Source organism: Haliotis rufescens, unplaced genomic scaffold (assembly GCF_023055435.1).
Source record: "Haliotis rufescens isolate VD_foot unplaced genomic scaffold, xgHalRufe1.0.p SCAF_10, whole genome shotgun sequence".
NCBI classification, from domain to species: Eukaryota; Metazoa; Mollusca; class Gastropoda; order Lepetellida; family Haliotidae; genus Haliotis; species Haliotis rufescens.
Window position 1 is genome coordinate 24,329,766 of NW_025963780.1, and position 18,279 is coordinate 24,348,044.

At 36.8% G+C, this 18,279-nt stretch overlaps 1 protein-coding gene across 1 annotated transcript in view; it reads right to left on the reverse strand.

Annotated features, from left to right (window-relative positions):
• Nucleotides 1–531: 531 nt before the first annotated feature.
• The window catches only part of LOC124128293, a 60,451-nt gene continuing 42,703 nt past the window's right edge, over nucleotides 532–18,279 (reverse strand). Inside the window, exon 10 of the mRNA XM_048388527.1 lies at nucleotides 532–1,496. Coding sequence (XP_048244484.1) covers nucleotides 1,014–1,496 — 483 coding nt within the window. The 3' untranslated portion in view covers nucleotides 532–1,013. The remainder of the gene's footprint in view (nucleotides 1,497–18,279) is intronic.

An 18,279-nucleotide genomic window follows, 5' to 3' on the forward strand; every position in this document is an offset into this window, starting at 1 on the left:
GCAGCCTCACAAACACGTGCAAGTGCAATACTCTTGGACGCGACGTTAAACCTCAGTACACCTCAACACTTAGTAACGAGCCATAAATACTTGATGAAAATTGTTTTACAGTTGCGTTTGAGTTCAACGTTTCAGTATGAACTGGCGTTAGAAAAACAAGCTGTCGTGAATACTGCCCCTTACCCCGAAAGCCACGTTTTCGCATCCTCTAAAAATGCAATAAAATACAGATGTAATCAAAATGTTATTTTGTGTAGTTTTACACCTATTTTAGCAATATTTATATCGTTTCATATTCGGACATCAAGGTACACCATGTTGGGAATCGAACCCGGCCCGAGGTGATGCTGATAAACCGAGGAACGTCATTAGGGTGAATCTGGGATTCGATGCCACGAGCACAGGTTTCTGGTACACCTAAGGGACGTAACTCTGCACGGCGGCTTGTGTCGACTGGGTCACCAGTGTCCCCTTCGCGCTTTAGAATGCATTAAAGTAACGAAATTGTTTTAAAAGTATATTTATTGCTCCATGCTGCTCTTCACTTCTTTCTTTATCTTCTGCAGTATAAACACCGGAGATAGGGCGCGTCCCCGCCCAGGACAAGGATCATGAAAGTGGTCCTAGCTCAAATTTTGCTAAGCACGAATTTTGTCTTAAGTTTTGAAGATTTTGCTCAGCTAGGATTCTAAGTCTAAGGCACGTTATACCGTACTACGGTAATGGCTGGAACTCTTTAGTGAAGGGAGATGCGAAATTCGGGTTGTTTGTAAACACAGTTGTCGCGTGTCGCGTTTGGTCTGTCGTCTTTCTTGCTACACATCTTCTCTTAGGTCTACTCAGGGGCTGTCTTAGGACTTACGATCAAATTTTATCTTAGACTTAAGATATTCTTATAGATTAAGCTTCATGTTCCACGATTTAAATTTAAATTTGGTATCATGATCCCGGAGCAGGGTCCAAGCCCCGAAAATGCTCCAGGACGGGGTGGCTCCATATTCCCACAGTGCATACTACTTCCTCTTCACGAATACGTTAGGCAAAGCGTTGAATTTTGAAAGAAATGTGTCCTGGTGATGACGAAACAATTTTGCCAGGATTAACGTCATTGCTGACTGGTCGTAACGGTGACATTTGTTGTACTTTCGGATTTTAAGGTTGCAGTATAGACCTTTTCGACTTGGAACCGAGCACATGCAGTTGGGGTGCATTGCACACATCGCCCAGGATTTAACTATTATTTCTTGAATGAATTTCTCGTTGTGAAAACACAAAAATCCACCAGTAGTTTCTGGGACGTCGGCATATTCACATGGTTCTGCTTTAAAATGGTTGAACGTTTTTTTAGACGTTAGTTGAGCCGTGCTCAAAATGTTTCGATAGGTCAGCATCCCTTTCTGTTGTATGTCCATCAACATGGGCTTGATTGCCGATTGGTTAGTGAACCGTATGGAGCTGTCCACCCAGATTAATATGTCCGTTGACGGCAGGTTAGCCTGAAATCCAACATGTGAAGAGGTAGTGAATTGGGTGTAAAAGCCACTTTGAAAATCGTTATCCAGTTATATGAGTGAGTGAGTGAGTGAGTTGGGTTTAACGCCGCTTTTAACAGTATTCGCGGCGTGTCAGCTTAATGTCGGAGGAAAGCCCGAAGTGATGCAGGTCTTAGACGTTTACCAGTTCGGTGAAACCCACGGGCACGGGTATGGTGCTGACAAACCTAGAAACATAATCGGGGCGAACCGGGATTCGAACCCACAATCATAGGTTTCTGGCGTGCCCAATGGACGCAACTCTGCACAGCGAATCGCGGCGCTTTAAACGACTGGGCCACCCGTGCCCCCTCCAGTTATATGAAGCCGTGGGAGGAACTAATAAAGTTCTTAGACGTTTATCTTTTTTGGGAGTGAGTGAGGTCGACTTTACCACAATGGAAAATTACAATATATCCCAAATATACAATTTTGTATATTTGACATATCCAAAAATATACAATTTTGTATATTTGACATATTCGAAAATATACAATTTAGTATATTTGACATATCCAAAAATATACAGTTTTGTATATTTGGTATTTCCAAAAATATACAATTTTGTACATTTGGTATTTCCAAAAATATACAATTTTGTATATTTGGTATATCCGAACGATATCCAAGGTTTGTGTATTTAGATAGATTTTACCACTGCTGCATTCAGTTTCTTTTTACTTTAGTAAGGAATACTTTTGTTTCATACAGAATGTGGTTGATACTGATAACAATCACTAATCATTATGTACCGGACAGTATTCTCGTGACAATAATATTTTGTACTATTTTCATGATGACAACTATGTTTAGAGGGTTATTAAATAATTTGTTTTAAATTATGTTGATAGCATTTTACATGATGAAGAAACAGAACATTTGAACAGACTTTTGTAACAGAAAGATCAATTATAATATATATATAATGTGTACACCAGCTGTTTTTACAAATAAGAAGACGTATACATACAATTTGTTCAGAGTAGTTTTGTCCAATGATGATAAAATAAATATAATAACATGAATACCGACTTTTGTATATGAATATATACAATCTATGAAAATATTAATTTTTTTAATTACGCAATACATAATGTACATTCAAACCGAGGCACATTTCATTTGAACCATCACCTATCTGTCCCTTGGCAACACAAACATTACATCTTTCTATTCACATTTTCCGAGTATCTTTATAAATTTACACTTAATACGTTGATGGCATGAATGATACGGGACCAGTCACTATACATTGTCGGATGCGAGGCTTAACTGCTTTTGCATTTTTTAGTGGTACTTCAATTGATAGCAAATGACCCCATCCACAACAACAATGCGCGGCTACGAAGAAAGAAACAATAAAAAAACCTTTCTTATTTTCTACCTTTTTGTATATTTTTATTGTCTTTTCTGTTACTTAATGTATCATTTATCAATTTATCTAACTCCCAATATTACACATGCAAAATGATATCAACATTTTGAATAACATTTGACTGTTTTAAGAACCCATGTGAATTATTCTTTATGTGTTGTTTAATGTTACTTCAAAATTATTCTTTCTTATATATACCTTTTCACTATCAACTTGTATCGTAAGTAACCCTGGGCTTACCTCCCAAACATCTTCATCAGTAAGGAAAAACAAGAGGAAGAATAATAGCCTTTTCAGAGTTATGTCACGATGATTGCAAAAAACACAAAAAAAAAACCCATTAATTTATAATTATACAAGGAAACATATATGGGAAAATTGTTTAATAGTTCGACAAACAGTTGTATACACTGTAGAATTGTGATACCTCTACCTAAGTATATAAAAAGGATGTTCGTTTTGTTCATTGGCATGTGTTAATTGTAAACAAGGATTAGTGTGACAGGATTAGTAAGCTTGTCATCTAAAATAAAGCACTTCTTCGATTTGCATAATTAGAACAGAGTTAACGAAGACAGCTAACATCAGTGTAGAGTTTGAGCAACTAAAGATGAGGCGAACAACTCAATGTGACTGTATGAACTTGTGGAATTTGAATAAATAAACGAACGCCCGTCACAAATATGCAGTCAAACATTGAACACACAGATTCGTAGATTTTTCAGTCGTACATTTGAGGGTGAACGTGAACGAAGTCGTTCAGGATGCCTTATAGCGATAAGTCTTCAGAACACACAGTGAGCTCAGATTAGTTTATTGATGATGATACTTGCATATTTCATTAAATGAATGTTAAATAAATTCATTGAATTTCACATTATGACAACATCAAATCATATATGTTTTTAATGCAACAGGTTTAAAGCATTCAAAATTGTACAATCATGAATATTAAATACAGCATGATTATACATGTGTGTCGCTACTTGTTCATGTGAGGAGGACCCCCCTCATGCCAAATAGAATGTCACCAAAATTATGGGTCCCAGCATCTCGAGCCAACAAACTATTGTATCTATTATTCACCTATTATTTCTGTTTATTTATAAGTTAACTGTGTTTGCGAGGGGGTCCAGACAATTCCCAAAATGGACAATTCCAAATACTACTGCGTATACTATTAATACCGATTTAGAGAAAATTACCAAATTGTTGAATGCAAGTAAAATTTAATCCAGAGAAAACAAAAACTATCAATTTCACGTTGAAGTCGGCCCAAAAGCAAAACCTAATGTTAAAATGAAAGGAATTGATATTTATGAATTTGGAGATAATATTTCCGTCAGATTGTTTATGTCATTCTAATATTGACGATATAATTAACAAGGTACGCCCTGTGATTAATTGCCTTAGAAGTCTTAAATAACTTTCTGGCGTCCGCAGCCGTGAAACATACTCACTCAGTTAATACCTCCTTTCACGGAACTCGTTAGAAGTTATGTACAAGTGTTCATATTGCCCATATTTGATTATTTCTCCTGTATTTGGAATAATTGTACAAAGAACAAGAATCCTAGAAGTTTTCACTAAGTCTTAGATTCATTAGGGACTATGTGTGGGACTACAAAGGGAACAAGCCATGAGAAACATTATAGAGAAACTAACTCAGTCAAAGGAAGATTATTAAACCCTATTTTACAAGATGGTAAATCGGTTAACACCTAAATTTATTTTTCTGGCCTTGTTCCACAAGACGCCTCTGCTGTTAGTGATTACCCGGTACATTTTAAGAAATCCGATCAATGTATAGTGGAAGAACAGAATGCTATGCCATGTCGATCCTACCGGATACCATTAAAAATTGGAATAGTTACCTGATATAGATACCTGATTTGGAACTCAAAGAATGATAAAACTTGGACTATACTACAAATTTACAGTTCCCCAAATCATGGTACCAGATTCTGTCACATAATCCTTTATCACCCCAGACTCGGTTGAAAGACACATCTAAGACGACGCATCCTTTTTTTGTGGCTATCCCAATGAACACATCCTGCATTATTTTTTCACATGCCCAAACTGCACTATTTTTAGAAACGATTTATCTTTCTATTTTAAAGGTTAGGGTTTAAATTCAGTGCTTTATGGGAATGGAAATGAAACATAATCTGTCAGTTTAGCTATTTTGAATTCACTCCACGTGTACATTCTATGTAAGACTTAATATGCACTTTTACACTACCGGTTATAACCTGGATACTATTATGAACGGAAACAATGAACTTGCTCACTCTGAAAACCAGAAATTAGTAGAATCCGTCCACGATTTCATCATCAAGACAAAACGTTTCAGCTCTACACAAATTAATAATAAAATTAACCGGACAATAACCTAATGATTGACTATTACTTTTGTTACAAACGACTTGTTAGACACACACGAGCTGTAACTTTCTATTTATGTTCACTTTGTATTTGATGTAATACGTACAAACATATTATTTAAATAATGTCTATATCGATGACGTCACATCCTTCATTTCAACATGTAATATATGTTGTATGGGGGCGGTGTTAACATAAGCTGTAAAGCTTGTTCACCAATCCCAACTCATTTCAATGAAAAAAAATATGTTTAAACCACATTCTATGTTCTGGTAGATTTGCACTTATGTAATAACTTAAGAATTAATTCATACTATAAGAAATGTATTAAGTATTAAATAGTTATATATGTATTATGTATGTATATATATTAACCAAGACATATCAATATTACAAAATATAATTTTGTTTCTGGAGCGGTATTTACCAATCCAGATTCATTTACTGAACAATATGTTTAAATCATGAACAATTCCCCGCTCACAGTAAAACATTTTCCCACACCGCACTTTTTGTTCTGCTTTTGTAAGAATTAATAAAAGGAAGTGTGGCTGGGGACTTTTGGGATATTAAAAATGAATATAGACTCCCATGTTGTCTGACTGTAGAACTTAGCAATCACCGGTTGTGACCATGTTGACAGGATGTCATTCGGGTTTCTGATATTGGACAACTTTTAATATTTATTCAATGCAGATCAGAATGAACATGCCTTAATTCGGATGTTTCAAAGTGGATATAGGTGATAACGTTTTACGGAGTTTACACATAAATATGAGGTAACAATTCTTTTGGGATGTAAAGACGTCGTTGTTGGAGAAGTGCTTCACATCTAAAAGATAGTGATACTCAATCTACACGCACATGCTCACAATGTATCTGTTATTCTGAATACCATAGATCACACACAACTTACAGAAAGGTCCAAGGAAGCCAGTAGTAGTATAGGGAATGGGGGTTCTAGCTCACTGCCATCTTGACCAGATTCATACCCAAACAATGCTACTACAGAGGTAATTTTTTATGCAAATTATGCAATGCGATCTAATGATCGTCATGCGACTAAGCTAATTTGTAATGAAAAGGGGCCCTCCGAAATGCCACCTAGACCAGATTCATACCCAAACAATGCTTCTACATAGGAAATGTTTTATGCAAATTATGTGATGCTATCCAAGGATCGTCATGGATTGTATTAAACAAAAGATTATTATTAATTTCAATATTATTTGATAATGGATAAAATTTACTATAGTCGGCGGGGATTATGGAAAGGTATAGGAGAAATACAAAAACTAGCTGCAGCGGCTAAGGTATCTAAAGATGTTGCCAAGGATTGGTTAAAGCAATATGGCAAATATACTTACCAGCCACGCGTTATATACCGAGGATAAAGTTTGATATTTTCACAACGAATGAAGTTCATCAGGCCGACCTCTTGTTTCTTCCTCATGATAAGGTAAAACGCAAAACATATAAATGAGCTTTAACCGTAGTTGGTACAAAGAGGCTGAACCATTAACCTCAAAAGATTCAACAGAAGTAGCTAATGCACTGAGCTGCAATTATCAGCTGTTGTATCAGCGCTGAATAATGAAGTAACAAGACTAATTGGGAAGAAACCATCCAATGCGGTTAAAATGAAATCTGTGACGTCCGAATCTTCAGCACCGTGGAGAGGCAAAGCACAAAAACATCTTGATAGAGTAAGCATGAGATATTTATACCAGCCTGGCCAACTCGAAGGAGGCCAACATCGTGCAAATGATCCGATTTGGTCTCTTAAGATATATAACATTAGTCAATTGGTTATGAAAGAAGGCCATGTTCAGTATTTGAAATATGTAGTGGTTTTGCCTTCCGTGCTAACGTCCCAGCCGCTACTTTTCTGGGGTTCTTAGTCACTCTCACCTGTGGCATTTCCACATTCACTTGTGGCGTTTTCGCATTCACTTGTGGTATTTCTGCCTCCATTATTATTTGGTGGGCGCATATGTTTAAATTGAGAATACTTATCCATTATTATACTGGTGGTAAAGGGTGCTTGGAACATTTCGTATCTATGGTAAAACTCACAGCTTACTGCAGTTACAGCATGTGATCTTTCTCGAGAGATTCCCAAAGATACAGACGATTTTCTAGCGGGATAGGAAGAACCGTACTAGCTACAGCTTTGGATGGTTGTACCATAGCGGAACCTATTGTTTTTATCACGGTAGCTCCCAGTCTAGAATTGTAATGCACGTAATTTTCCACCAAGTTTTGGGATCATTTTCCACCAGGTACAAAAGCCGCAAGTCTTTCTCAATGCTGTTCTGTAGATTTATCTACTGTAGGTTCTGGCTCATCTTGGTGCAGTTTTTCGAGAAGTTTGTTGCTTTTCATCTTTTGAATGTAATACACTCGTTGGTAATTAAGTCTAATATCATGAAATATGAAATATCCAATACAGCCCGAAATAATATACTGCTGCAAAAGAATTCGGATTTCGAACCACATTATTACATAAACGGTTGCTAGTGTTGAATTTACCGCATTTTTGCTAAACTGTTGCTAAATTTTGCTAAGCAGTTGCTAAACTTTGCTAAGCAGTTGCTAAAAATTGGTTGGTTGGTCAGTTTTGAATATGAGTTTAGAGTCCTTCGTTTTCTGACTTTATCTCGCTCGAGCTTGGTAGAAATAACATAATTTTCGCGTAGACATTCCTCAAATGAATCGCGGTCTTTGCAAGAAAATAGGGCAACCCATCTTGTCTGCTTACTGAGATCTTTCAGGACAGAGTTGTATTTTTTAGTCAGTACCCAAACACTGTGCTCCATATGTGGTCCGGAGAATGCTAAATATGAAAGCATATCTTTCTTTTTGGTAAGTTCTTTACTCGCACTGCAGTCGTCTACTATGAAAAGTGTTGATTCTCCTTTGTATTTTTCGTGACATACTCGTTAACATTCTTGTAAATGATCACCCGGATCATCTTTATCCTTCATTACCCAATCTCTTGATTGGTATGTTTTATTAACGTTTATAGTCGGGTACAGAATAATAATATGCACCAAAAATTGTGATAATGACTTTGTAAAAGATCTAGAATAGGAGCTGTTTCTCGTTTTCTGTATAGTAGCGCCCTTACTAGCATTCTCTATTCTCCGCCCACTACCATGTAGTTGGTCGTCATCTGTAGTTCACATGTAAGGAATTCAGCCAGTGATACATCCCCAAGAGCCAGATCTTTTGCAACCGCGTTAACTTCTGGGCTACGTCTTATAGAAGGGACCTTTTTAATCACATCCCACTGTTGATATGATCGCATACCTTGACTATATAGTTGATTAAACACTCCCTCGATATTCTACTTTTATAATCTTGGGGTTGTAGAACGCCTCGGTATGGTTCAGAAGGGTCCTTGAACAACATTACAATACCCTTCAATGATCAAGCGGGCACGTTTAGATTGAAATTCCACGTTGTATCACTTTTGTCCCGGGAAATCTTTCAATGTCAGAGAACGCGATCGTACAAAATGGCTAAACTTCCACTATACTGGTTACGAATTTATCTTGCCAATTCAGGATCTGTTATCATATCATACTCCAGTGAGATATTATCAGTGGAATAGCTATCTACATCATCAGTGGTTTTGATTACTCTGTGGTCATTAAAAGTGAGTTCATATTCTAACCTATCACCTAGGGATGCTTTGCAGAAGGGCATGTGACTGTCTAGTAGTTCAAAGTCAAGCGGAATAAAGAATCAGTCACCTAATGCATCAGCAACAGCCCTATCTTCAACGATGGTATTATCACCACTATCAGCACCCACACACAGTCTCATTGAATTTTTATTACCAACACCTTGATACAGTATGTTTTCCCGTTCTTTGGCTGTTACTCCAGAGATACATGTAACAGAAGTATACATCACTGTCGTCAATACTCAAGACCTCATTACAACTAATTTTAATTGTGATTTTCTTTGCAATTGCACGGCCTATATTCTGAACAAGGTCCCTCTTAACATCAGTAGTAGTCAAACTAATTGTAAATGATAGTCGGGCAGTTCCTGGAGCTAACATATCATGAGCACCAAGATTTGGAAAGCAAACCAGAAGTGTTTGATTCTGATCAATGGTACTCGGGTTATTAGTTATAGTTACAGACTGGGAAATTGCTTTGACTCCTAATGGATCCCGAAGACTACGTTGTGGATTTTACTTGCGCCTGCATTGTGAAGACATTCTTTATATGGAAATTATGTTTAACACAATAATGGATGATATTAATCAGGATAGGATAACCTAACTGATACTACTGCAGTCGATGGGGGGGGGGGGGGGGGGGGGGGGGGGGGGGACTGACCAAACCAACTTTATGAATCTTAATGAGGAACTTTTGCAATCAACTGTTAATGATTATTACAATGTCTTAAAAGAAGACAAAAAATATGTTACTCCCATTGGCCATGACTATTCCAAGTTTACAATAGATAGTAATGGAATATTGTGACTGCATGACCCTCCAGATATCGATCTTATGAATTCTCATACTCGGAAACCCTTAGAGTTTTTACAATAGCAGGACGCTGTGGTGGCATCAACATTATTCGTAATGAATTAGTTCTTGTAGACTATGACAATTCACAAGCAAAACTTTCTGCAAAGCTTACTGTGGGTCTTCAGACTGTGCGGACTGAACTTGGTGCAACGGCTGCTGCCATAGATAAAGATAATTTGGAGGACATACCACAACACACAATGGAGGCCTCGGATGGTCTCCAAGAAATCTTAGCAACCTATGATAATTCTACATTACAGGCACCATCCTTGGAGTACTGTATTAGAGAATTACAAGGTCTTGACAAGGCAATGCAAACAATGCGGGGATCACTCATCAATAATATAGCCAAGCTAGATGAACTTGACAAGCTTATAGCTTATGAGAAAACTGAACTTGCACAGGCAGATGATGAATTCAGTAGATGCCATGTTGCGGAAAGATTGCGTAACTTGGAACTACCACCTATAGAGAAGCACTTCGCTCACAAATCAGTTGAATTCGAGGAACTATTGATCAAGTCCTCAATGAATATACTACACTGGCCAAAAGAATTTAAACATGTTTCAGAGAACAGGGGATAACCATTGCCAGTATTTTAATCACATTGGGATTTATCATATCAATTTTGTCTCTTGCGTTAACTGGAGGTGGTGGTACAGGCGGCGGCACACCTCCTAGTGATAAGGATGGTGTAAAAAGGTGGATGAAGAAGCATTTAAAGGCATCAGGAGAAGCACTAGGAAAGCTCGCTGGGAAAGCCGCGTCTGCACTTCCTGGTATAATAGGGAGTATTGTATCCAGGCTCTTGAATTTATTAGCCAAGACCACCACTTAGCTTTATCAAAACTTGTGGGCAGTGAATGTTTGTCAGGCTGTTATATGTAACCACTAAAGACTATTTATCCAAATCATGAGTAACCTTGCTGTGACTCCACCTACTATGAGCGCTGTTTTTTCATTGATATGTTGTTGATTTTGGGCCGCAATATGTGGCTGTTGCACTTCTGTTTTTGGTTTAATTACAGTAGATGACAGTGGCTTGATTATTCCTGTTTCGCCTGTGTTTGGTTGCATTTTAATATAGTGTTAAGATCTGAATTGAAACCTAGTGTTTGTTTGTTGGTAGAAAATATGTAGGGGACCATAAGTGAAAATTCCAATATATACAAAATATACAATTTTGTATATTTGATATTTCCAAAATATACAATTTTGAAAGGATTACCTACACATATACCCTAAATCCTTTGTCAAACAGAAAGAAGTCGTATAGATATAATATCTAACTGGTACTAAAATTCACTATCAATCTCCTCTGATAACGAACTGTTACATTTAATATCCCCAAGCACCAACACTCAGTATGCTCATGGAGTAATTATCAAAAACCCGAATAATATCCTGTCTACATGGTCACACCCGGTGATTGTTAAGACATTCAGACAATATGGCAGTCTGTATTCATTTCTTATATCCCAAAGGTCCCCACCAAGCTTCCTATGTACATATTGTATTAAATAATACATTAAAACAGAACAAAAACGATTGGTCAACAGTTTGGTGCGGTCGATTGAAAGGTGTTCAATTACTAAGGAAAGCTATTTAGCTGTTTAATACTTAATACATGTCTTAAAATATGAATTAATTCTTAAGTCATAACATTAGTGCAAATCCACCCGAACGTAGGATGTACATGGACTGATTTCAAAATAGCTAAATTGACAAATTGTTTCCCATAAACCACTGAATATAAACTCACTTAACCTTTAGAATCGTTTCTTAATATATTGTCTTTTAAGCCGATGGAAGTTTAAATCACTACAACCGAGTCCGATAAAGGATTATGTGACAAAATCTGGTATCATGGCTTAACTGTATATAAGTAACACTGTCCAAGTTTAATAATCCTCTATATCAGATGACTATTCCAATTATCAATGGTATCAGGTAGGAATGACTTGACATAGCATTCTGTTCTACAACATATAGCCTGTAAATTGGTTCGATTTTTTAAAATGTAATCACTAACAGCAAAGATGTTTTCCATCTTGTAAAAAGGTGTAATGGCTATGTTAGTTTCTCTATAAATTTTCTCGTGGCCTGTACCCCTTATCGCCCCACAAATAGTCCGTATTGAGTGAGTGAGTTACAATTGAACGTCTCATCGGCATTATTTAAGCGTCCGTAATGAATCTTAGTGTAAACTTTCTAGGATTAATTCTTGTTCTTGGTACAATTATCCAAAATATGGGCAATATATGCTTGTACATAACTTCTAATGATTTATGTGAAAGGAGTTATTTAACTGAGTGAGTGAGTTTGGTTAACGGCGGTGGACACAAGAAAGGTATTTAAGACTTCTAAGGCAATTAACCATAGGGCTTACCTATTTAACTCTATCGTCAATATCAGAATCTGACTGAAATATTATTCCAAAAGTCATAAATATTAATTAACACGTCCCATTTTAATTCTGGAAACCCAAAAGTCCAGAAACTCTACGCTCTTTGCCCAGTCTCGGTTAAAGGTATTTACAAAATTAAACATGCCGTTTTCATGGGAACATACCAAGGAAGAAAAAATGAAAAAAAAAATGTTTAAAAACTCAATATTTAGACTATGTCGCCCATGGGCCTGCCCATGGGCGAAGTCTGGCCCATGGGTAGGCCCATGGGCAGGCCCATGGGCGAGAACATGTTCCTTTACTTAAAACTCATGATTTCTTTCGCAAATACATTAAATGTATTTATTGAAGTATCATGACACAAAATTTAACTCATTTTAACTTAATTCAACTATTTTATAGCGATATTGAAATATTTCGCCCATGGGCGAGAAAAAGGTTTGGCCCATGGGTAGACCCATGGGCAGGTCCATGGGCGAGAATATGTTCCTTTACTTAAAACTCATGTTTTTGTTTCGCAAATACATTTAATGTATTCATTCAAGTATCATGACACAAAATTTAACTCATTTTAACTTAATTCAACTATTTTATAGCGATATTGAAATATTTCGCCCATGGGCGAGAAAAAGGTTTGGCCCATGGGTAGACCCATGGGCAGGCCCATGGGCGAGAATATGTTCCTTTACTTAAAACTCATGTTTTTGTTTCGCAAATACATTTAATGTATTCATTGAAGTATCATGACACAAAATTTAACTCATTTTAACTTAATTCAACGATTTTATAGCGATATTGAAATATTTCGCCCATGGGCGAGAAAAAGGTTTGGCCCATGGGCGAGAACATGTTCCTTTACTTAAAACTCATGATTTCTTTCGCAAATACATTAAATGTATTTATTGAAGTATCATGACACAAAATTTAACTCATTTTAACTTAATTCAACTATTTTATAGCGATATTGAAGTATTTCGCCCATGGGCGAGAAAAAGGTTTGGCCCATGGGTAGACCCATGGGCAGGCCCATGGGCGAGAATATGTTCTTTTACTTAAAACTCATGTTTTTGTTTCGCAAATACATTTAATGTATTCATTCAAGTATCATGACACAAAATTTAACTCATTTTAACTTAATTCAACGATTTTATAGCGATATTGAAACCCGGCCTTACCTCTCAAAACGTTTTGACAGTTTATCATACGAATTCATGTGCGTGTACTCCAATTCATTGGAGTTATTTTCCACAACATTAAATTTTAGTTAGTTTCTATTTCATTTCCCATTTTATGTCCCGTTGATACATCACACTGGGCAATTACGTGACACTAGGTATGCAATATACAGGTACGCGTGCGCGTATTTTAATGAAAAAAACTATTCGTATTTTATTGCATAACGTTTGGCTGAATATCTTACATTCTAACGAAATCTCGAAATAATTATTTAATTACATGTGGTTTCGAACTGACCAGTAGGAATTATGTTTCAATGCGATTGAGGAAAACGTGAGTGAATATTGTGACACTAAAGCAACTTTTAACTGCATTGTCAATTTTGGTATGAAAATGGTAACAGTTCAGAAAAAACAACAGCCTTCTTATGATAATTCTCATTAGTACGTTGTATCTAATTACAGTGTCGGCCTTATTTACAGGTGATTCTACAATACTTGCTCTCAGTCAATTACGATCTACCTCACCACGCGTGAATAAACAGTTATGCAGGTGTTGCTGTGGGCAAATACCTAGCCTGAAAATGTTTATTTTTTTTGGATACATGTATTACAAATGTTCGTTGATATGTGGATATATTAAGCACCAAGACACAAAAAGTTTATGAAAGATGAATTTGTGCCTTGATATATATTCAACGCGAACGAAGCTTGTATTTTCTCCGCGATCCTGATGTGTATCATCGTTTAATTGGTCATTCATTAAAAGTATGTTGTGAGGCGATATCAAAGGAGCCGCTCAATATACACAGTGTCGTCCGTTTCGCGTGAACTACCACCCTACCCTGTCAGTAAGAGTTATGTAATCGGTACACAAATATATTTGGTGCGATGTCAGTGTGGAAGGAGTTTGAATTACGTCCGCCACTTGCCACAGAAATCCTCAAAGTATAGAAACAATAAACAAGGTCAATCCGTACTAATTACCTAGTGACGCACGTAACAACGACTGTCAATAGGGAAAATGGTGAAAACAAATTGAAATAGATTTTAATAAAACATTATTGTACTAAATAACTCGCAAAAGCGGTGCCTAAAATTGTTTGACCGTGTTAAGTGTGTTGTAAACTGACGAATAGCAAGTAATTGTCATGCTGTACGCATGGTTCCATATACAAATTCAGTTATACAACCGGTATGAAACTGAGAACTGAGATACCAAGTACAACCTGCATTCACACACGGAAGCAATATACTTGTGTGTATGCCCTCTCCTCTAAAAAATGTATCACTAAAGTATTTGCATTGTAATAAATATAGTAATGATAAAACTTGGTAATTTGGTAGGTCTCCGACAGATATGATTTTCAGTTTGTTTACACCTTTGATTGATACGGATTACGTACCTGTAGTCTAGTCACTGTCTCTAATGTATCTGCTTGTTAGAAATTTCAAATGTCTTGTTATAGCACTGTTCCTAAAACACGGCAGTTTCTTTTATCGGGTATAAATAGTTGATTCGTCTTGTCACGCAGTCATTTTAACTTGATCGAATGATTTCCACAAAAAATTACGGTAGAGAGTTTTGTATTTTATTATATTTTTAGAAGATGCTTACATCACTGTATCTCAGAACGTAAAACTGATAACATTCAAACATGTAATTAGTACACAGTTTATTGTTACATATAATTTCCTGCATATTCCTTTTTGAACAAAAAGCCTACATGTATACTGATATCGGTGTCCACTGTTAAAAGGGTATTAGTGCAGTCAGCCATGGTAAATGGAGAGACAATAAAAAGGTGATTAATTATAGTCTGTTGCAGAATATGCGGTATAAGTGTAGTCATTGATACATATACAGATGAAATACACGATATGATGCAGTGCAAGAACAAATTAAGATACGGTTTCTATTAAAAATAATTATACGATTTTGGATTTAATTAGCATGTTTAAATTTTCAGGCCAACACGGCTGAGATACAGCATCGGCATACTCAACTGGAGTTGTTTTCTGCCGGTCGTAAGTTCATTGTTTGACTGAGCACACTCGTGTCGGGGTTGCGATATTTTCTTCTCTTTGTTGGCAGCCTGCCACCGGTCTGAATTTTGAGAAAGGTCTCAGCATGGGACTGTTAATTACTTCTTAATGATGTCTACAAGCTTACAAACTTGTAGATGTTGGGTGCGGTTAGGACCAAACTTTTTCAGCTCAGAGTGTTAGTGGTCCTGGAACCCATAGTGTCAAACAGGTTCTGCACAAAACGTCCATCAGATTCTACTGTTCAGCAACATTGTCACTGAATTTCAGAACTCTGGCATGATATAATAATCAAGTATTTCGAAGGTGAACGAGGGGAAAGGCAGACGCACGTGGATTTACCCTCAGGTTATTATTGTCTGGAGTTCACATTTTGGGGCATTTCATATACTAATTGAACAGAGTTCACCTGCACATGTCCACTTTAGTGATACAGACTGTAACCAAAAATGCAATGAGCCGTAGCTCTTAATCCCTTATAACAACGGTAACAACAACCAGGGTGAGGACACAGTAAGGTTAAACCGTGTCCAACAGACAATCTGAGGTGGCTGAGGTGGTTTTTAAGCGCATAGTTATGTTTTTACATATTGAAATAAAAGGAATTTAAAAAATTATATTTAACAAACCTACACATTACCAAATACAAAACTTTATAACCCTTTCTAGACTTCGTTCCAATTAACCTGGATCATTCAACTCGCTCGCGAAGGTCGTATGCGACTTTAAAGTGAATACGTCTACAGTGTACAAGTAACTTTTAACTGTATCATATATACTCATGATAAGCATTTATTTTCGTTCCTAATTCGAATGAGCACATTCTGAGGCTAAATCTGCAAAAGGACAGATAAAATATTTCTTTGTACAATGCAAACGATACAAACGTAGCGGCTGATAATAGAGACAATGATTTAATAATCTGCAATATATCAAGTGTTCTCGTTCAATCTATTGTACATATTGAAGTGATTGTAAAGTTTCAAGGAGTACTAAAATGTTGTGGTATTATGAATGTATTTAGAATATGAATAGCGAAAAACAGTCGCCATATCGGATGTACATGTATAACTTGTCTTCCAACACCACGCTTGTGCCGAGGCCCAAGGTCATAAAACTAATCGGTCCCATAAAAGGAGCAAATAGTTTCGCAGATACTTCTTGCTATGGTTCACTCCCAATTGTCAGACGACCTAATCATCAGTCAGACCAGTCAAGTGTGACCAGCGTACCTGCCTGGCTTTACCTCCTAATTACTGAACTGCCCAATACTGTCATGCTGTGGGCAGAGTAAGAGGCCTCGTTGGGTGATACAGACTAACCAGATTATGATTGTGTTTGTAAGTTGCGTTTAATCCGTGTCGGGTTGCAGTTGTTTTATTAGTCAAGACTAGGGGTAGTTTTTTCAATGAAACCTTTTAGCCGTTGAGTTTGTTTTGCATTCATTTCATTAAATACATTGTTAGGTAGAATAATAACACGTTGTATGGATTAAACATCTCCCTAATCTGAGTATAATCTCACATGTACTCTAAGTACCGTACTATATTACTTTGCGGAGACACTGAGTATATTTTTTTAGTTGGCATTGTATGCTGTCTGAATGACTTTACACAAATCCCTGCATTCAATAGACCCGTGAAGATCTTCAACAAACCATTCTTGGCGTAAAAGGGCGACAGCGCTTGTCGTAAGAAGCGACTACCGGGATCGGGTGGTCAGGCTCGCTGACTTGGTTGATGCATGTCATCGTATCCCAATTGCGTGGATCGATGCACATGATGTCAATCAATGGATTGTCTGGTCCAGACTCGATTATTTACAGACCGCCGTCATACAGCTGAAATATTGCTAAGTGTGGCGTTATACAACTAACAAACAAACAAAACACAAAAAGAGAAGGTGTATGAGTACTTAAACTTGCAATAGATATGCGAACCCTACGTACACACATGAGTCCCATTCGACAGTCTACAACACACGAATAACTCTCAAACAAGTTTGGGTACCCCTTCTGTTCAGGCAAGTTATTTAGTTCGATAATTTTGTATTAAAATCCTTTTCAATTTGTTTTCATCCTTTTTCCCTATTCCATGCATGTTTATGTTGCTACATCTTATTGCTCATGTTTCCAAGTATTGTAAAACACTTTAATGTTTCTCCTTCTTAATCTAACGTTATAACATGTCCGGTCATTGCCATCATCTAATACACAAGAGATGATACCAAGACATATTTTATTCGGTTTTATGGTCTATGCGGTCTTACAATTGATTTTATTAGTCTTTAAATCTTATGTCTAGTAAATATTTTCACAAACAGGGCTGTTAACTGATATAAGGAATGTAACATCCAGTTGAGGACTGAATACGACGTACGTTAGTCTGGTAACGACATTTCTACAATTAATATTTTGAATAAGCCGTTAATACGCCAGTTGTGACAGGGATGATGGTATGGTAGATGTAGCAGACATATTGACAGCCGTTGTTACGCGAGTCACTAGGTTATTAGTACGGCATTGGCCTTGTTGATTGGTACTATACTTTCTGTGGCCACTGGCGGACGTAATTCAAACATCGCACCAAATATATTTGTGTACCGATTACATAACTCTTACTGACAGGGTAGGGTGGTAGTTCACGCGAAACGGACGACACTGTGTATATTGAGCGCCTCTTTTGATATCGCCTCACAACATAATTTTAATGAATGACCAATTAAACGATGATACACATCAGGATCGCGGAGAAAATACAAGCTTCGTTCGCGTTGAATATATATATCAAGGCACAAATTCATCTTT